At 64.9% G+C, this 19,889-nt stretch overlaps 2 protein-coding genes across 4 annotated transcripts; one reads left to right on the forward strand and one right to left on the reverse strand.

Moving 5' to 3' along the window:
• The first annotated feature begins 4 nt into the window (after window positions 1–4).
• LOC142037316 (somatomedin-B and thrombospondin type-1 domain-containing protein-like) lies at window positions 5–3,175 on the forward strand. Its single transcript, XM_075041609.1, has 5 exons — window positions 5–401; window positions 1,196–1,381; window positions 1,521–1,611; window positions 2,209–2,367; window positions 2,778–3,175. Exons 1-5 carry the CDS (start codon window positions 194–196, stop codon window positions 2,881–2,883), a joined length of 750 nt encoding a protein of 249 aa, XP_074897710.1. The 5' UTR covers window positions 5–193; the 3' UTR covers window positions 2,884–3,175.
• Window positions 3,176–4,808: 1,633 nt separating this feature from the next.
• LOC142037317 (tRNA (32-2'-O)-methyltransferase regulator THADA-like) lies at window positions 4,809–19,169 on the reverse strand. Of its 3 annotated transcripts, XM_075041610.1 has the most exons (31): window positions 19,040–19,169; window positions 18,216–18,393; window positions 17,914–18,000; window positions 17,601–17,628; window positions 17,118–17,266; window positions 16,803–16,925; window positions 16,444–16,564; window positions 16,022–16,173; window positions 15,429–15,513; window positions 14,985–15,121; window positions 14,343–14,540; window positions 13,250–13,946; window positions 13,012–13,164; window positions 12,810–12,919; window positions 12,493–12,653; window positions 12,073–12,239; window positions 11,610–11,795; window positions 10,884–11,035; window positions 10,138–10,281; window positions 9,715–9,819; window positions 9,336–9,536; window positions 8,912–9,062; window positions 8,538–8,772; window positions 8,154–8,393; window positions 7,793–8,018; window positions 7,440–7,646; window positions 7,003–7,241; window positions 6,610–6,792; window positions 5,919–6,185; window positions 5,616–5,821; window positions 4,809–5,482 (listed from the first exon to the last, which is right to left on the reverse strand). In XM_075041610.1, exons 1-31 carry the CDS (start codon window positions 19,141–19,143, stop codon window positions 5,211–5,213), a joined length of 5,664 nt encoding a protein of 1,887 aa, XP_074897711.1. In that variant the 5' UTR covers window positions 19,144–19,169; the 3' UTR covers window positions 4,809–5,210. The 3 variants fall into 3 exon arrangements, 2 of the variants coding, with proteins under 2 accessions (XP_074897711.1, XP_074897712.1); XM_075041611.1 differs by lacking the exons at window positions 4,809–5,482; window positions 5,616–5,821; window positions 5,919–6,185 and adding an exon at window positions 6,256–6,521; XR_012652344.1 differs by lacking the exons at window positions 4,809–5,482; window positions 5,616–5,821; window positions 5,919–6,185 and having other exon boundaries at window positions 6,653–6,792; window positions 7,003–7,158.
• Between the last annotated feature and the right edge of the window lie 720 nt (window positions 19,170–19,889).

Below are 19,889 nucleotides of genomic sequence, written 5' to 3' on the forward strand. Positions count from 1 at the left end.
CAGAGCGAAGAGCCAGGACGGCGAGGGGCGGTGGAGCAGAAGGGAACAGGCTTTGTCCCCCCGCCCAGCCCAGGGGCGGTGCGGCCGGGGCTCCCAACGCCGCCTCGCTCCTCGCCCAGCGTTTGCCGGCGTGGGGGAAAGCCATCCTTTGGGGAGAAAGCCGTCTCTTGCCGGCTTGTGGGGTCCCAGTGCCATGCGGGGCCTGCTGCTCTGGGGGGGCTGGCTGCTGGCTGCCGGCTACCTGGTGGGTGCCACGGGCAGTTGCCGGCACCGGTGCTGCCCGGGCAGGAATAACGCCTGCTGGGTCCCAGGCGCCCGCCGGGCTCGCTGCTACTGCGACTCGTACTGCGAGAGGACGGGCGACTGCTGCGAGGACTACCGTGCCACGTGCCGCCATGCCGGTGAGTGGCGGGAGGGGATGGCGCTGGCCGAACCGTGTGCCGGTGGAGTCCCGGGGCTGAGGACGCCAGCCTGGGCCGCTGCTTTTGGTGGCAGGTGTTTGCTATTGTCTGTTAGCCCCGTGCTTTGAGCAGCAACGGGATGTGTCCGGGGGCGCCAGCTGGGCTAGATTTGGAGCAATATCCCGATTTTCCGCTTTTTTCCACGCTGAGTGTCTGGCTGCTCCCCAGTGCAATAAGAACCTGCAGGGGTGGCCTCCGGTCTGCAGCTGGTGGTAGCGCCGTCGTTGCAAGCCTCGGCGTCGGCAGCGTGAGACGTGAGCAGGACGAGCCCCGGCGTCGCCTCCGCCGCTGTTTCGGGCAGAGCCTTGGGGACACGGGAACCGGGGGGGGGTGACAAAACAGGGAGTCTGGGCTTGGGGGGGGGGGGATGCAGAGCCAACCCGCCCTGGGGACCCTAAACCCAGGCAGGCGCCGACCAACCGCGGCCCCCCGGACAATTGCAGCAGTCAGCCCTCCCTAATCTCCGGGGAGATTAGCGGGGTCCCAGCTCAGCGCGATGCAGAGCGGCGGCCAGCGGCACGGGTATAAAGGCCGGCGGAAGCGGTGCGCAATGCCGCTGCCGTGGGCCGGGGTCGGGGGAGAGGGGCTGCGGGGGTCACCCCAGCCCTTCTTCCCCATTCCCACGTGCTGCATCTTCCCCACTCCCATGTGCTGCATCTTCCCCGCTCTCCTCCTTCCATCTTTCACGCCCTTGAAGCTCTCTCTTTCTTCCCCCTTCTCCCCTGGCCCGCCAGCAGCGGTGGGCTGCGCGGTGGGACCCTGGGGGCCGTGGAGCGGGTGCAGCTCCCCGTGCGGGGTCGGCAGCAAGGCCCGCAGCCGCCAGGTCACCGTTCCGCCCCGGCACGGAGGGGAGCCGTGCCCCGACCTCAAGCAGCGCCGCGGCTGCCTGGGGGAGCACCAGACCTGCGGGATGGCCGAAGGTAACGCGGGTCCCGCCGGGGATGCCCACCTCCCTCGTGCGTCACCGTCCCCTGGCGCTGCTGCCATCCCCGCTGTGTGTCCTGGGGTGTCTTTAACCATCCACGTGTGTCCCCCCCCCCTCGGCTGCTCTTCTCCCAGAGGTGGCCAAGATATTACCCGACTCCTTCAGCCGGGACTTCAGGGATGCCTGGCGAAGAGCTGGGCTGCTGCTGCCGGAGGAGCCGTCCGGGTAGGTACGGGGCTGGGGCCCCTCTGCACCCCCCCTCCAAAACTGTCACCCCTCTGCACAACCCCCTGCAGCCATGGCCCCTTTCCAACCCCCAAATCCAAGGCCTCTTTGCACCCCCCCAGCCATTACCCTTCTATGGCCCCTTTGCACCCCCCTAGAGCCAATACCCTTCTCCCCCACCCCAGCCCCATGGCCCCTTTGCACCCCCCTACAAAACTATGGACCCTTTGCACCCCCCTCTTAGAGCTGTGACCCCTTTGCACCCCCCCAGAGCCATTACCCTTCCACCTTTCCCCCCCCTGAAGCTATATCCCCTTTGCACCCCCCTAAAGCCACGGCCCCTCTGCAACCCCCCCCAGAGCCATTACCCTTCTCCCCCCCCCAACCATGGCCCCTTTGCACCCCTCCATCCATCGAGAAGACACCACAACCTCTTCCCTACCCTCCAACCACCATTTTCCTCCTCTTCCTCTCCATTTTCCTCCTTTCCCCCCCCATTTTCCTCCCTTTCCCCCCCATTTTCCTCCCTTTCCCCCCCGTTTTCCTCCTTTTCCCCCCCATTTTCCCATTTTTCCGCCTTCCCCCCCCCCTCCCCAGCTACTGCGGCTACTTCCGCCTGACGCAGGTAGGGCCCCCCTGCCGCGGGCAGGCCTGGAGCCGCCAGCTGCACCGGGACAAGCGGGTGTGCGTCGAGTGCCGGCGGCACGTGTCCCACCGCCGTCCCCATTGCACCGGACATGGGCTGCGAGGAGCCAGGTAGGGGGTAACTGGGGGGGACACACATCCCTTGGGGGGGTGGAATGTGTCCCCCTGCCGTGGAGGAGCATCTCTCCATACCCTGAAGGCATCTTCCTTTTATATTCTTCATTATAAATATATTTACGTATAAAACTAATATTGTATTATAACACACCACAATATTATAATATGCCATAATAATATAAGATAAATCAATAATATGTACTATAAATCAATAATATATAATATAAAAATAAATATATTTAAATAGAATAGAATAGAACATTTCTGTTGGAAGGGACCCACAACAATCATCTGGTCCACCTGCCAGTATGTATTATTACCTATATAAGTAACTATATATAGTTTTTAAAAATTGTATTTAATTATCAGTGCACACCCCAGCTCTCACCAGCTTTCCCTTCCAGGACATTTTGGGTGGCCGCCTCCATGGTGGGGTGCCAGGGCTCGTGGGTGCAGGAGGGGCTGCAGGAGGGTTGTGCCTGCTCCCCACCGGCTCTCATCTTCGTGTAGCATCCCCCTGGGAAGGTGAGCTGAGCCTCCCCATACCGCTGCTCCTTGCTGGGGATGCAGGGAATGAAATAAAAACATGGTGCCTTTTATAATTTCATCCTTCTGCAGGCTTGCTGCTCACCCTCGGAGCTGACTCCCCGCGTTTTCCATTAAGTATTTTGTTGAAGAATGGGGAGAAAGCACTGCTTATAAAGATTAAAAATAAGGGAACTGCGAAAAGTACTGTGATTAATGGTGAAAGACCATCACGCCAAGGTTAAATTCGGGTGAGGAGATGACGTGGTGGTGACATGAGAAGACAACGTGATGATGTCACGCTCAGCCGTGACATCACGCCGTGCAACGAGCTGCCATTGGCAAGCAACGTGAGGATGGAGATAGCATCCTTCCTCCCTGTGTTCGCGCTGGCCCAACTGCAGTGAACTGTCGGGCGAGCTGTGAAGGGCGGCTTGGCCGCGTGCTGTGGTTTGCAGAGAGAAATTAAATGTAGGCACCCCAAGTCTGCACGTGGGTGATGATGCCGGTGGGTGTCCGGGTCCAGCCGCGAGGCTTAGCAGTCCCCACTGGGGGGAGCGGGGCCGGACCGGGTGATGCTGGGCTGTGCTGGTGCCCTTCCCCACTCCTCACCCACCATGACACGGGGTCCCCAGTTCAGCCTTGGCCGGTGGTCCCCACAGCCAAGACGCTGTACCAGCGGCCTCGGCACCTGCCTGCACCCCCAAACCACTCGCTGGGTGACTTCACCCCCACCCCAGCCAGGCACAGCACCGGGCGCTTGCCCTGCAGAGACCACCTCTATTCCAACGTGGCCACCTGCGGCGACCAGCAGTGCCCGAGCCCCACGCTGCCGTGGCCGAGACACCCAGGAGCTCTGAGCCGTTCAACGCCCCCAGGGAAATGGAGCCGGGGTGCCAGTGGGGTCCCCGTGGGCCAGAGCAGCCCACAGCGGAGGGCGGCAGCGCTGCTCTGGCCATGCAGGAGCAAGCCCCAGGTGACCTTCAGCATCGCGGGGGGGCCACCGGCTGCTCTGAAGGCCGCGGCCGAGAGCAGCAGGTCCGGCAGCCCCAGGTCAGGCTTGTTGAAGCAAGCAAAGATGTGGAAGAGCTTCTCCTGGGGCCGCTGGTGGAGCAGCGGGTTCTTCTCCAGGGCCAGCTCCCTGCGGGCGTCAATGACCATGTTGTGCCACTTCTTGCGGATCTCGTCAGGCGTGCGCCAGACCGGGGGACCGAGGGAGTTGGTGGCGGCTGCTGTCTCCTCCCAGGCACGCTGCCAGTCCGGCATGTTCTTGTACTGGCCGCTCTTGGGGATCAAGATGTCCTTGCAGAGGCTGAACTCGTCCAGGATGAGGAATTTCCCCTCCTCAGAGAATTTGATGCGCTTCAACTTGGCCATGCTCACGCTGCCCCTGCAGTGGGCAAGCAGGGCGTGAGGATGAGGATGGGTCAGGGTGTGCTCGTGCCGAGCACCGCTCCGTCCCCCCCGTCTGGGGCACTCTGAGCTGGGGCTGCAGCACTGCTCGGGGCTCAGCAACACCAGCTGTCCTGGGGGTGCTGATGCTGGCGTGTGTCCCCACCAGCGCTTCCCAAGCCCAGACACTTGGCAGGGTCCCTCACTGCTGCCGGTGCTGGGCAGATGGCCCCGGGGCCGGTACCGGGGTGATGCGACACCGGGGTGGGGGGACGACGACGTGGGGTGCTGCCGCCCGGGGGCAAGGAAGGCTCAGCCGGGCTCTGCGTCTTCACTCTTGCCCCGAGGGTGTCCATGGGGGTTTGTTGAGTTTGGGGTTTGAGCCTCCATGGCTGCGGCTGGTGGCTGTTTGCTGCCCCTCGATGCGTTCAGCTCCTGCCCGCCTCCCGCTGCCGCAGCCTCCCCCTCTCCCACCGCCCCTCCTGAGCAGGAAAATGAAAAGGCTTCAATGCTGAGGATGTTCTTGGCCACTTTATTTGGGATAAAAGCCCAGGTCAGCCATGAGCTAAAACGTTGGTTAAAAAACCAGGTGGTGGGAGTCAAGCGGCACAGGGGGGTGCGAGGGCTCCGGGGCGCGCGTCCCCTCCTCCCAACCAGACCTGAGGGCAGGGATGCCGTGGGTAGGAACACGGGCATGGGCCAGGGCGATGGTGCACTGGTGTCCTCAGGATGGAGAGACAGAAAACATTGGGAACAAAAAGAGCGTGTCCCACTCGGCGAGTGGGGTTCCCCTGAGTTACACCACCGAACCCACAGTCCTGGCTGGCAGCCAGCCAAAGCATCCAACAAACGGAGGGACGGGGCAGCACGAACCAGGAGCCTCGTGGCTACGGGGCTTGGCTGCTCCTTGCCCAAAACCATCAGGCAGCTTTGGTTGGTGGTCCTGGCTCTCTCGGCACATCACCCTGGCTCAGCGTGGGGGCCAGCCCGTGCTGCGCCAGCAGCCCCCGCACCACCTCAAGCTCCTGCTCCAGGTCCTGGGGGCTGCAGCCCAGCCCCGGCACGGCAGCGGCACTATCCCCCAGCACACGCAGCACCTCTGCTGCCAGCCGGGCTCTCACCAGCAGCACGGCCACGGCCACGTGCAGCTTGGCACAGGCCAGCGCCTTCATCGCCCAGCGGGCAGCAGCCTCTGCGGAGAGAGCGGGCAAAGGAGCCGTCAGCGCGGCGGCGTCCCCCCCAGGCAGAGCTGGGCCAGGGGACGAGGACGCCAGCTCGCCTGTCCCCGGGGGGCTTCGTGCCGCCCCGCTCCCCCTGTGCCGTACCTCGGCTCCAGCAGCGCTCGCAGTATCGCAGGTCACGCAGGACGCTGGGGCCCGCGGCCGACAGCCAGCGCAGAGCCGAGGCGCGGAGCGGGCTGCCGGCGGGCGCCTTCTCCAGGAGCTGCAGCAGGACGGGGAGCAGCTGCCGCGCCAGGACGGCCGGCTCCGCAAAAACGTTGGGTTCGTCCTCCTTGTACAGGCTGGCGGCTCTGGGGGGGGGGCAGCCGAGGCGCAAGCGAAGCTGAGGGCTGGCCCCACGGCACCCTGCGCTCCCTCGTACCCAGCCCCGGGGGTCTGGTAACTCACTTGTTGGTCTCCAGCTCCTCCACGATGCCCCTGAGATCTAGGACGGGGAGGTGCTGCAGCAGCGAGTCGAAGGTTTCGGGGTGCTCCCCGAACTCTGCTAGGAGGAGCCGCAGGAGGCCCAGGAGCCCCACGTTGTCCTGCACAAAGACGCAGCTGTCTGGGAGCGACTCCCCGGGGTCCGGCCGCAAGAGGCTGGCGAAACCCGAGGCCTCGTGCCGGACCTCCCGCTCCTCGTCTTGCAGAAGGTGAATGCCCACGTTTATCAGCCTGGGGAAAGGGAAGAGAAGGGAAGGGAAGAAGGGAAGGGAAGGCCACTGCACTCCCCAGAGCATCCCCAGCCTGCCTGGAGAAGAGGGAAGGATGAGACCACCCCGGCAATGCTTCCCTGAAGGACTTTTCTCCACAGCCGCTGCCAGAGAGCTCACTGCTTGGGAGGGCAGGGACCATGATGGAGATCGAGGGACCCATCAATGCAGTTTATTGCTCGTAAGAGACTGTCTGCTTCTATTAAAACGCCACCCACGAATTTTTTTGTAGGCTGCAGGCTCTTAGGTGTTAGTGATTTCTGAGTGAACGGAGTTTTCTTTAATGCCCTTGAATTTTCTGCAAAGGATATTGCTTTTCATAGGGTCAGCCTATTAACCTGCAACACCCTGGGGCTGTGGGGAATGCTGCTCCCACAAAGACATACCGCAGAGCCACGGGGACAAGCGAGGGACAGGCAGCACGCAGGGATCGCCGCACCACGTCGGCACCCGCCGTCTGCAGGGACCGGGCAGCCGCCAGCCGCAGCACCTCGGATGAAGCAGACCGGCTGCACTCCTCCAGCGCTGCGCACCATCGCTCGACCAGGGGGCCATCCTCGGCCCCAACCCTGTCAGGAGCCAGGGAAGGAGAGGGAATTCAGGCACACCTTCCAGCTCTGTCCAGGGATCCAAAGGCCAGCGGCTGCCCCGAGACCACAGGACCCAGACGCAAAGCTGTGATTTCTAGGTGAGAAGTTGTGGCTCTGTTTCCAGCAAGGACGAAGGAGAAATCTCCCGGAAGGTTCAGGCAGAGCCCCCCGGCAGCGGCAGGGACCTACCGGTGGGCGAGCAGCAGGCTGGCGGCACACAGTGCCTGGAAGAGGAGGTCGGGGCCAGGACACTCAGCCTCCACCATGTGTAGCAGCGTCTCCAGGCATACTGCCGAAGAACCCTGGAGCTTATGGGAAGCTTCCTGGGACCACGATGAGGGGTCTCTGTAAAGATGCAGCAAAGCCTCAAGGTACAATCTCAGGAACTCTTTGTCCCTTCTCTCTCGCAGCACCGACCCCAAGTTCTCCTAGTTGACAATGGGAAAGAAGATACACGGTTAGTGGCCCCGGCACTGTGGGGTGGCAACCTCAACACAACCAGGGGAGTGCCCTGCACCCATGCACCCAGCCGAGGGAGCACCATGCTTCTCAGTGAGCACCCAGGATCCCGTCTGCATGGTGTGTTGGGGACCCTTCGCTTTACTTGGTGACGAGCCTCATCGTACCAGCAGCGTCAGCCCAAGAGCCTTCTCCAGCTCCTTGCATGTTCCTCCCTCCCCAGCGATCACCCAGCTCAGGACGGCAAGCTGGACATCAGGATTTGGCTGCCGAAGAAGCGAGCAGGCGGCACCGATCCGCTCGCCGTCCGCCAGCCGGGCTGCCTCGCCGCACACGAAGTGGGCCATGGTTTGGTGGAGGACGGCTGAGCCCACCTGCAGGAAAACCAGGATCCTCCTTCCAACGCTCAGCCTCGAGTGGGGTGTGTGCCCCCTTGAGTGGCGGGGGGTCCCCACATTCCACCCCTGGGCTCGCCGCCAGGAAGGCCACGGGCCATGATTTTCCCGGCAGGCAGCGGTACCTGCAGCTCGGCGCATCCCGGCTTTCCCCCCGGCGGGAGGCTGCCCAGCTCGGTGCCGACGGCAGCGCGGATGCTCTGGGCAAAGCCGGGGCTGAAGGATGCGGGCAGGAGGGCGAGGATCTGGAGGAAGGCGGCACGGACGAGCGGGCAGCGCTGGGCAGGGGTGAGCAGCCAGCCTCGTGCCTCCAGCTGCAGAACCACGGGGCGCAGCGCCTCGGCCGATAACCTGCAGGCAGACGGGCAGCCTCACCGGGGGTCCCGCAGCACAGGGGCGGGCGCTGCTTTTCGGCCCAAAAGCTGCACCTCGTCACAGAGTGACCGCGGGGGCCGTGCTTGGGGGGGATGGCGTGGGACCACTCACCCACTGGTGCCTGGGGCTGGGGCCAGCAGCGCCCGCATCTGCAGCAGGCGCCCGTGGAGGGCATTGTGCGAGCGGACCCGTCCGGGGGCAGCGGGGAGCTGCCGGGCCAGCCGCAGGAGAAGCCCCCGACGCCAAGGCGGCGGGACGACCGGCACCAGCGCCTTGGCAGCCATCGCTCGCACGGCGTAGCTGGGGCTCTCTGCCAGCCCCAGCAGCGGCCCCAGGAAGCGAGCAGAAGGGCTGTGGAGCAAAAAGGGCACCTCGTGGCGACGCTCCGGCTGGAGCAAAACCCCCCTGAGAGTCAGTGCCGACCCCAGCGCCGCAGGACCACCTCCCGCTGCAGGAACCCTTGGCCGGGGCAGAGCATCCCTGCTGCCCCCTCACCTGCCGGGGCCGTCGGCGCCGGGCTGCAGCTGGGCCAGGAGGGTGAGGACGGCGTGGAGCGCGGGGCGCAGGTGGAGCCCCCCAGGCACAGGCCCTGCGGCCGCCCCCAGCTCGCCCAGCAGCACTGCGCCCAGCTGGGGGTGCTGCCCGAGGAAGGCTTGCAGGCTCACCCCCTCCGCCAGGCAGCCCTCCCCACGGCTCCGCTGCTGGCCCAGCAGCCGGGACGTGAGGGCACCTGCAGGGACAGGGCAGAAAGCAGCGTCAAGGTCCCCTCTACCCCCTGCCCGGTCCACCGCGCTTTGCCCCGGCCAAGCTCCGGACCCCCGGGGGGGGTGGGCTGCAGGGATCCCTCTCCTCTCCCCCTCGGTACTCACTGAAGAGCTGGATGGCCGCGTTCCTCATGGCCCAGCACGGTGAGCCCAAGCCCCGCAGCGCCAGGTCCACCGTCGGCGTGGCGTGCCGCAGCAGCGCGCCGCCCAGCCCCGCGCCGCGGACCAGCGTCTGCAGCACGTGGAGGGCGCACACCTGGGGAGAGCGTGCGGGGCTCAGCAGCGCTGCGTGGGGAGGGGGCTCGCGCTTCCGTGCAAAGGGAAGGTGGTGGGAAGAGATGGGGGAGCCAAGGGACCGTCGGCTCTCGGGCTGCCAGGATAGGCAGTGTGGCCAGGGCCGTGGTTTTTTGCTCACCCTGAGGTCTCCGCACTAGCGCAGCCTCGTGCTGGGGTACCCGGCACGGCTCCCTTCGGGGATCTCGCGCAGATCACCCTGTCCCCAAACGGGCTACAGCGGCTAGGAGCTCACCTGCGGGAGGTCGAGGGTCTGGTCCCAGTCCCGCGGCAGGGCCGTGGTGGCCAAGGCCAGCAGCATCTGGACGCAGCGGGTCAGCAGCGGCCGTGCCTGCGTCGGGGCCTCCCCGCTGACAATGCAGAGGAAGAGCATGGGGAAGCCAGCGGCACGGCGCGTGATCGAGCTGCTCCGGGGTCCGCTCAGTGTTTCTAAGCCCTAAGGAACAAAACCCACCCAAGATACGGCTGGAGCCTGCAGCTGCTCCGCAGGCGAGGGCACAGGCTGCACCAAGCCCACACCGCAGCATCTCGGCTGCCAGGCGGGTGCTCGCCCCAGGGTGGGGGGATACAGGGACACGGCCCTGGGGTTCCTCGGAGCACAACGAGCACGGTACCTGCTCCAGTACGGTCTGCGGGATGGCCTGCAGCTCTGCGTCTGGGTGGTTCAGCAGAGCGGCACAAAACTTGGTGAAGCCCATGCTGCAGCCCTCCACCGCTCCCTAGGGCGGAGCAGCGTCAGGTCCCCGCGCCCCAAAGGCTGCACCCGCCAGCCCCCCACGGCCCCCAGAAACCTCTTTGCAAAGGGAAAGGAGAAAGTGAGAAGACATGATGGTGTGGGGACGTGATGGGGTTCGGCACCGGGATCCCAGCTGGGGGTTTCCAGCCGTGCCCCACGTCCTGCCCCAGAGCAGACCCTGCCCCACCGCACTCGCCCTCCCCGCACGCCAGCGAGAGCCCCCGGCTGCTGGCCTGGGGTAGGGACGGGGCTGGAGGGGTGGGCAAGGGGCCGAGCCACCCCAGGTGGGACACGCTCTTACCCAGTGCCGGCACCGCAGCAGGATTTCCTGGAACACCCTCGTGGCCGTCTGCAGGGTGGGGAGCGGCAGGAGGGGCCCCGATCCGGCAGGCAGCGCCGGGTCCAGCAGCAGCTCGGCCAGGCCCCCCAGGAGCAGCCCTATCTCCTGGGAAGAAGCGGAGGGTCACTGGGACCAGCAGCAGGGCTGCCCCGTTCCTCTCCTGCCCCACCATCGCTGCCACAAGGAAGCACAGCGGGTGCTGCCGTCACCCCCCCCCCAGCATGGGCGCTCTCGGTTGCCGGCACCATCAGGCAGCGTGGCCGCCGGCGTGCCCGCGAACGTGCGCAGGCTCTGCGGCACGGCGGTTTCCCAGCCAGCCGCAAGGCACGTGTGACGGAGATGGCTTTTTTCCAGGCAGCCACTGGAAAAGCTGCGGAGAAGCCGGGATGGGCGGCTGTCGGAAAGGAGCCGTGACGGGTGGCTGCAGGGCTGCAAGCCGGGGAGCCCGGCTCTGCCACAGCTGGGGTCTGTCAGTGCCTGGGAATCAGCTGGGCTACATAAGGGCAGGCAGGGAGGTGGTTGCTTTTGGGCAGGGTGATGGTTGCATCCTCCCTGGCTGGGGAGCGAGGATGGGTGCGGCAGCAACCGAGGTAGGAGCAGAGATTCCTCCTTGTTCATCCTCGGGGAGGGTGAACGCCACAAAGGGGAGCTGATGGGTGCTGTGCCGGGCTGCTCCTCTCCCCGGTGCCATGGGGAGGGATGCCTACCTTCACTGACACCCAGCAGCAGGTCAAGATCAGGCTGTGCTCCTCCGACAGCAGGACTGAGTCCTCCTCCTCTTCCTCCTGCCCCCGGCCTTTCCCCAGCATGATGAGGGAGCCGATGGCGTTCCCCATGTCTGCAAACGATGGGGCAGCAGCTGCAAGAGGGAGAAGCCTGGTCTGAGTGGGATGGTGTGGGGCAGAGGGAGGGGGATGCTGTTGGGGGGTTGGGGGGACCCATGGCCCCCTGTTCGGAGTGTACACAAATGGCACCAGGTCCTGTCCTGCCATGTGTCCCGCTCAGGACTGCGGTTGCGCTTTGCCCCACTGCTCTTTCCGTGCCATTGCCGTAAGGGCTCTGCCAGCCCCTGCTCTCCCAGCTGCTCCAATTGGGCAAATGCGTCGCTGCTTCTGGAAGGCTTTTGCCTCTACTTCTGCTGCTGTTGTCACTTGCAGTTGAAAAAGGGGCCCAAAACCAGGTGCTAGACACTCTGTTCCTGTAGTTTCCAGGATCCTCTGCCCAATACCTGGAGCATCCTTGCCCGGGTGACCTGCTCTGCACCTTACTCCCCTGCCAACCTTCCCTGCCCGACCGTGCTGCTGTCCCCTGCTAGAGGCAGCGAGCCCAGAGCAAGTGCATTCCCCAAGGCTGGAAGGCTGCAGGGTCAAGGATGGCTGTGATGGAAGTATCAGTGGTTCCCGCGGCTGGTCCCCCACCGGGGACACGCTCACCTTGCTCATCGGTGCTGGGGCCTTGCCGGCTCTGCAGAGCACCCAGGAGGAAGGAGGTGATGTCCCTCGCCGTGGTCACGAGGCGGGCGAGGAGCTCCTGCCAGCTCTGCGCCAACTCCGCTGCCCGCATGGAGGCAGCCACCTCCGGCACCTGGAGCAGGCACCTCCGCAGGGCTGCGACGGCTCCTGCACGAACACCCACCTCTGGTCACAGCGGTGGCCGGTGCAGCCCCAGCTCTCCAGCCCGAGCCTGCAGCTGAAATGGCTCACGGACAGGAGGGTGAGCAGGGCCCCTAGGCGAGGGGCAGGTGGAGCAACAATACAGGGAAACTGAGGCAAGGACGTGGCATTAGCACCGACTCGTGGTCCCAGTCCTGCCTGTATGATCCCTGCCTGCTCCAAATTCCAGGGGAGGAGACCCGCTGCAGGAGCCGCTTGCTGTCCTGCCAGGCTGGGGCCGTACCGTGCATCGGCGCAGTGGCTGCTGCCTGCAGCAGGTCCCGGCATGCCGCGGCGTACTGGGCTTGCAGCACGTGGAGAAGGTGCTGAGCGAAGCACAGGCCTCGGTTGGGCAGCGTCAGGGCTGCTTCGGCCTCCAGGGCCAGGCTCTTCATGGTCCCACTGTCTGACCTGGGGGAAGAGGCAGGTGCTGCTGCGAGGACGAGGGAGTTTTCTGCCCATCTTGTGCTATGCGGCTCCTTCCTCCCCCAGCGCAGGCTCCTGCACCCCAGCCCTACCCAGTTCCCCGCTGCAAGGCTATTTCAAACCGAAGCCATGGCTGCCCTGAGCTATAAATGCAGACTCTGGCGAGATACCGGTGCTGTCAACATGCTCTCAGGGGCTGTCGTGCCACCGCGGGGAAGGGGAGGCTGGGAGCTCATACTTCTGCAGGATGGTCTTCATCAGCACAGCTCCGGCTTCAGCCTCCTGCACTCGGGGGCTGCGCAGGGCGTCCTGGGCCAGCTGGAAGAGAGCTAGGGCGATGGGCTCGGGGAACGTGGCGGGGAAGTAGCGGACGAGCAGCTCCGAGGCCAAGTCTCTGATCTGCCAAGACAGGAGAGGCGGGGGGAATCGGCACATGGGAGCAGGGAAAGGGGCCAGAGTAGGGCAGGAGGAGAAGCATGGTGGGCTTCCCCTCCGAGCCTGCTAGGGGCCAAGGCGGGCATCTTTATGACCTCACCTCGGCTTTACGAGGCTCACCTCGTTAGTGCTGTCCTGCAAGCAGCTCAGCAGCGCCAACAAATTGGGCTGGGAGAAGAAGTCCCAGCAGCCGCTCTGCCTGGCGTAGCTCAGCAGCGTGGCCATGGTCCCTGCAGCGGGGACACGGGGCAGCGGGACGGGGTCAGCGGGGAGCACCCCCACAGCCGAGAGGTGATGCTCCAGGCAGGCTGCCCGTACTCACGCGGGGGCTGGCCTTTCTTCCTCTCGGGGCTCCAGGTGTCTGTGCAGGTCTCCAAAACAGCAGCCAGAAGGAGCAGAGCCGTCTTCTTCCTCTGGTAGTTGGAGCCCGGGCTGAGCGAGGCGATGCTGAGCTGCAGCAGCCACTCCACAAAGCCTGCGGGCAGCGAGTGATGCTGGGCCGGGCACCCACGTGCGAATTCTCCAGGGCTGTGATGGAGGTGCTGGGGTGGCCACCTCACCTACTGCCTGGGCGAGCTGCCCCGCTCCCTCGCCTGGCTCGGTGCCTCGGGGCACCTTCCCTCGCAGCTGGGCCAGCGAGCTGTCCCGCAGCCGGACCAGCGCCTTCCTCACCGCCGCCTGCAGCAGCTGCCGAAACGAGGAGGAGTCGCAGTTGAGGTTGAGGGGCAGGAACTCCCGCAGCAGCCGCACCTCGGTGCCCGAGAGGGGCCGGTTGGTGCTGGGGCTGCAGCAGAGGAGACCCAGCGCCGCCAGCCGAATGCCTTCCTCGCGGGCACCCAGGCAGCAGGAGAGCCGCTCCAGCGCCTCGCCCCGCAGTGGCAGGGCCCCCGCCACGCTCTTCTGCGCCTTCAGCAGCGAGACCCAAGCCCGGAGTGACGCCGTGTCCTGGCCACCGAACCGGGCGGCCAGCGGTGCCTGAGTGGCCGGGAGCTGCCGCAGGGTCCAGGCGAGGAGGTGGTTGGCGGCGTTGCTCTGCAGGATGGGCAGGGGGGAGCAGAGCGCCTGGGAGAGCAGGGGCAGCCAGCACAGCGCCCACCGCTCTGCCAGAGCCGACTCTGCGTCCCGGTGCCCGTCCTGCCACTCGGCACGCTGCTGCCGCACCAGGGCCTTGTAGACCTCGGTGGCTGCGGGACAGAGGTGGTTGGTGGAGAGGCAGCTCAGGAGGTGCTGCGGCAGGTCCGGGTAGGCGTCCAGCACCTGGGAGAAAGGCAGACGATCCTCATCTCCCTGCCAGGCTGAAGGCTGCGTACAGTGGGGGACGGATCTGGGTACAGACCACGCTGCGGCCACCCGTGGCACTAAGCATCTCTGGTACCCCAAGCTGCTTTTGGCCAGATTTTGGTGGGCATCAACAGGCAAAGCTTCCCTCCCCGCTAGCAGTCCCAGGGATGCATCACTGTTGCTGCAGCTCTCTACCCCACCAGGGATACTATCCCTTGGGTGATGCTAAAATGCCTCCCCCCGGCTGGGAAGGCTGCCTGCCCACATGGCTGAGCTGGGCAGGGGAAGGTGACAGGCAGCAGACAGAGGCTGTGCCACCCCGGCAGCAGCACCAGCCAGGACAGAGCCTCCCCGTCCCCCCGCTTTCCCTACCTGCTGGCTGCCCACGTAGGGGACGATGGCACACAGGGGTACATATTTGGCTTTGATTTGCCACGGCATCGAGACCACCCTCTGCAGCGTCTGTTGGTAGAGGGGTCTCTCCTGGTCCTGGAAGTGCTGGCACTCAAGGTGGTAGATCTCCAGGAGCAATCGGAAGGAGCTGTGGATGAACTCAGACACCCCTTCCACCTGGGAGGAGAAGGACAGCAAGCAGGAGCGGTTAGGGTGGGCTCCCCCTCCTGCATCAGGAAAGACCCTTTGTTTTCCCGTGGCTGTGGACTTTCAGTACTGGCTGGTAACCACGGGGCTAGGAGCAGGGGACGTGGGGATGACGGGCAGTGAGCCGGCACGTGTGGACAGGCTGGGACTGCACCGGTGGGTGCTGCCTGGGGAGGGCGAAGCACTGGGACGAAGCCAATACAAGGCCGTGTGTGACAACTGCCCCCGGCCTCAGCAGCGTGTGTGCCCATGCCCCTGCCAGAGGGCAGCTGCAGGAAAAGGGGGTTGTATTCAGTTGATGGAGCTGAAACAGGCAGGGGTGTGCTATGGGCAGGGGAACGGTAGCTCGAGCTGCATGAAGGAAGGGCTGTTTCTGGCTGCCGTGGCACAGACCTTCGGCAACCCCAGCCTTACCGGGGTCTCGGCGTTGTCCCACACCAGCTGCGTGAGCTGCCGGAGCAGCTCGGTGTCCTGGGCCAGGATGCGGGTCCCTGTCAGGTGCCAGACGGCAGGCAGGCTCTCCCGCAGGCGCTGCAGCCACAGGGCACAGGCTGCAAAAGCAGAGAGCTCCGCTGCAGCCCTCGCCCCGAGACTCGCTTGCGGCAGAGCCGACGTGGGCTGCCGGGCTTAAGGACCCCATATGCAGGGGGAGCAGTTTCCCTGTTAGGTACACAAGAGCCCAAGAGGGTTAGTGTCCATCAGGCTGGAGCAGAAATTAATAGCAGTTTCCAAACCAGCTACCGAGATCCAGAAAAGCATCTTCCCTGGGAGAAGATGAAGTGCCGTGGCGGCTCCGTGCGTCACAAGCACCGTGAACCTTTCAAACCTCCCCGCCATGGCAGGGTCATCGTCTCCTACCTTGGAAGCAGTAGTAGTGGCAGTCCTTCTGCTCCTTGGTCAAGGCACACACAGCGGGAAAGACCACGTCCAGCAGCAGGCAGGCCTGCAGGAGCACAGCGGCTCAGGGAGTAGGCAGGCGCAGGCTTTCCAGGGTGCGAAAACCCCGCCATGAGACAGGCGAAGAGAGCACTGCCTGGTTTTCTTGCTCTTACAGCAGCTTATTGCTAGCGTTTGCTCCCTGTCTGGAAGTCCTCAGCTCTTGAGGACTTGGGAGATGCTGGAGATGGGCAGAGCTGAAGGCTGCGCTCTGCCCAGGGCAGCCCCGGGTTCACGCTGCGGGAACACCGGGCGAACGCTGCTGCCGCTTCGCTTGTGCAGGGGCTACTTTTGGCATCACCTGGCTTCCCGGCTCCCCAGGAGAGGGAAATCACCACTCAGATGTCTTTGGAAAAAGCAGGCTCGTGGCTAACTCGCCGTGCTCAGCAGGATGCATGGAGCCGCTGGTGTGCAGCCTGGCTCCATCCCCCAGGGATCCACAGCCCCCACCAGTGGCTGCCAGCCCTCTCCGAGGGCTCCCTCAAGCCCTGGCCGCTGGGTTTGAGCTCTCCTACCTTGTGGGTGAAGCTCTCCAGCTGGCAGCTGAGGATGTCCATCCTGCAGCATGTCAGCAAACCTCTGGTGAGCACCAGCTTCTCCAGCCCATCTGGCTCCAGGACAGGGGGGGCTTCCACCGCCAGCTCCCCAAACTTCAGCTCCCCCGCACCTGCTGGGAAATGACTGCATTGGATGGCAGAAAGATGGCAAACTCAAATGCTGCTCTGAGAGCAAAACTGCGCTGGCTCATCCCGGAGTGACCACGGGAGGTGGCCAGTGGCAGCTGGGGCTCCTGGACCTCAAGCAAAGGACACAGCAGCAGAGTCTGACGTGGACTGCTGGTGAGTGGCACCAGCCTCCGTCCCCTCACACGCAAACGCGCCTGTCGCCAATGTCCCCTTCGCCAGAGGCCAGCCCCGGCTCAGGACGGAGTACGCACCTCGGTCAGAGAGCTGGAAGAGGGCCAGCATGGCGCTAGCCCCGTGCTGGGGCTGGGGGGCTGTGTTCACCAGCATGCTCAGGGCCGTGCCTGCCAGCAGCCTCGTGTCCTTGTTCGGGGCCTGGACTCGCAGGGGAGGCAAAGGCACAGCTCAAAACGCCATTTAAAACCAAACCCCATTTAACCGCCCCCTCCATGCCCGTGCAGGCAACTACACAGGGTCCATCAGACACCCCAGACACTGAGGCTGTCTCTGCAGACTTCCCTCGGGAAGGGGAATGGGGAAAGCACCCGGGAAGGACGGCATCACTCTGCTCCTCAGGACAGACGGCAGCATCCCTCCCCGGGGCCGTACGCACCTTCCCCCACGCCACCTCCAGCAGCAGTCCCAAGAGGCTCTGCAGGGTCTCGCTCTTCCCCGCCGTGCTCCACACCAGGGGGGCCACGTCCTTTGGCAGCGCCTGGAAGAGCTGGAGGCAGGCCTGGAAGAGCCGGAGGGACGGGGTCCGCAGGGATGGCTGTCAGTACCCCTTACCTCCGAAAAAGCAGCGATTCCCCAGGGATGGCCATTCGAAGTGGCTCTGTGTGTTACATCCCTCCTGGACATCGCTGCCAGTGCCCGGCCATTCCTTGCAGGGACTGATCCTTCCCGCTCTCCGAAATGTAGCTCTTACCTTGATGACCAGGTAGTCCCACGTGCCGCCGGGCGCAGGCTGGCTCTGCAGTACCCAGCGCAAGGTGGTGGCCAGGCGCTGCAGCAGCGGGGCCAGGTTCTGCCGCCAGTGCTGTCGGCCCAGGCTGCTCTCCTCCATGAACATGCAGACTGCGGGCAAGGGGACAGCATCAGCTCCCGAAACTGTGCCTGCAGCCAGCCCTGCTCCTGGTTAAGCCCAAGGGCTGCGCTACTGGTAAGCGGGGTGAGAACGGGGCTGGGATGCAGGGGGTGCTTTGGCTTGTCTGGTTTCCAGCTGTCTCGGGTGGGTGGGCAGAGCCACTGGGTGCCGCTGGGACCTCTGCAGAGACCCCATGGATCTGGCTGATCCTTGCTGCCCCTCCCACGAGCGCAGGAGGACCCGGTTTGGGTGGGCAGGGGGTGTCCCATGCATTGGTGGTGTGGGCTGGGAGAAGCTCCCGGAGGGGAAGGAGCAGAGACTGACCTGACTGAAGGTCCCCAGGAGACAGCACCTGCAGGGGTTAGAAGGACAGTTTGTCCCACGTGACAACACGCTGGCGCTCGGTGCCTTGGGCGGGAGGGTCCTGCCTGCGCCAGAAGCTGTCCCGGGGATGAGCAAATGGCTGGTGTGACGGGCAGCCACGTGTCGCCGGCTGCAAGCAAGGCCAAACCCCCGGAACGGTGGGAAGAGAAGCAAAAGACCCCGGGCAGCCCAAACCAGGAGGTCCCTGTCACACACGGGCTCCAGCCAAGCCCCCGTGAAAGCCAGTGCCACCGCACAACTAGGATGCTCTCACCTCTCCCTGCGGTGCCAGGCCGGACAGCAGCGCGCCCACCTCCTGGGCCAGCAGGGCTTCCTTCCCCACCGCCAGCTGGGTCACGATCTGCCGAAACACACCGAGTCGGCCGGTCTGCCCAGACCCCCGAGAGATACCAGCTGCTTTTAGGGGATTTCTGCGGCATCATCGTGGCCCCTTTGCCGGTAAGGATGCCCTGCGCCGGAGCTGTGCCGGCAGCAGGCAGAGCCAGGTGAGACCATCGCCTACCCTTGTGGCTAAGAGAGCTCTGAAGCCGCAGCCCAGCCGGTTGCGTTACAGACCTGTTCCAGTTTCTGGAAGGAGCTGGAGCTGCCGGTTGCCTCCATCTGGAAAGCCAGGACGCAGCGGAGCAGGGGCCGTGCCTCCGCCTCACCCAGCACCCGCAGACCCTCGCTCAGCACCCGCAACAGCAGGAGAGCCTCCTCCAGGTGCTTGTCTTTGCATCTCTTGGCAGTGCTCCTGAAACGGGATGGGGATGGTGGCGAGGGTACTCGGGCTCAGGGGGGATTGGGGTAGGGGATACCCCCAGCTCGGTGGCGATCAGGGTTGGGTGTGGATTGGGGTGGGGGTACCCCAGCTCGATTTGCACTGGGGTGGGGGTACCCCAGCTCAGTTTGCATTGGGGTGGGGGTACCCCGGCTCGATTTGCACTGGGGTGGGGGTGCCTTGTCTTGGTGGGGATTAGGGTTGCGGTACCCCAGCTTGATTTGGGTGGGGTAGGGGTGCCGCAGCTCGATAGGGCTTAGGGCAGGAGTGCCCCAGCCTGCGATGCTGCTCTCCCCCACCTGCACTCAGCATTGCCCGGGGCGGGGGGGGGCCGGAAAACTCATCAAAGCTCAGAGTCCACAACGCAGCCCGGCCTGCCAAACGCGGGGCAGGGGGTGGGGTGGGCAGGAGGCCCCCCCCCAAAAAAAATCCTAAAACTTGCTACCCCGCTGCTGCTGCAGAGCGGGCTGGAAAGGGAATGCGGGCGAGCGGGGGTCCCCACAGCCTCCCTCCCTCCCTCCCCACCCACACGCGGAGTGGGGGGGGGGGGACCCGCACCCGGGGATAGATGCCGGGGGGGCTGGATTCCCCGGGGGACACACGACACCCGTCCTCTTACCCCGCGAATTGCCTCAGGCAGCGCAGGCAGGAGAGGACGGGCCGGGCGATGGGCAGCTCCCCGTAGAAGGCAGCGCAAGCCCGGGCCTCCCGCTCGGCTCCCATGGCCGGGCCCCGGCAGCACCATAGAGCTCGGCCGCCGTCCTGCCGGCTCACCGGCCCCCCCTAGCGCTAACCCACCCCCCCGGCCCCGGCCCGGTGGGCTCCGGGGGAAGGTGCCGCCGGCCCCGGGCGCTGGGCGAAGCGGAGGAAGGCTGGGGGGGGGGGGGGGGGGAGAAGGCGAGAGATGGGCTTTGGGGGTGAGAAACGGGGGGGTTAGGGCGCTTGGGGGGGACTGGCATCAACGCCAGGCGGGTTTATTTGGGTGCTTTTTTTGCCGGTTGGCGCATCAACGCCAATTTGGGTGCTTTTTTTGGTCGCTTGGCGCGGTTTAAGATGACTTTTAAAGGTCCCTTCCAACCCGAACCACTCCACGATTCTAGGATTTCTGCGTCTTTATTTAGCTATAACTCCTGACTAACACATCCCGCCGAGCTTCACCCAGCCGCTGTCGAGAAAGCGCTCCTCGCTGGTTTTGACCTCGAAGGGTTGTTTCTTTCCCCCGCGTTGTTTCTTGCAGCGGCACCGGGGCAAGCGATGCCCGTGAGCGATGCTCGGGGGAGTTGGCGGCGTGGGCAGCCCGGGAGAGCGCGGCTGGGACGGGCCAGCATCTGCGACGGGTGACCGGGAGGATGCCGAAATGTGGGTCCCTGGGCGAGCGCTGCGCTTTGGGGACAGAGAGGCCCCAGCCTGCAGTTTTCGGCAACGTTTGCCAGCAGCATCCGCCTCTGTACCACTTTAGAAATCAGCCT

The sequence above is a fragment of the Buteo buteo genome, chromosome 11 (genome assembly GCF_964188355.1).
Source record: "Buteo buteo chromosome 11, bButBut1.hap1.1, whole genome shotgun sequence".
Taxonomy (NCBI): domain Eukaryota; kingdom Metazoa; phylum Chordata; class Aves; order Accipitriformes; family Accipitridae; genus Buteo; species Buteo buteo.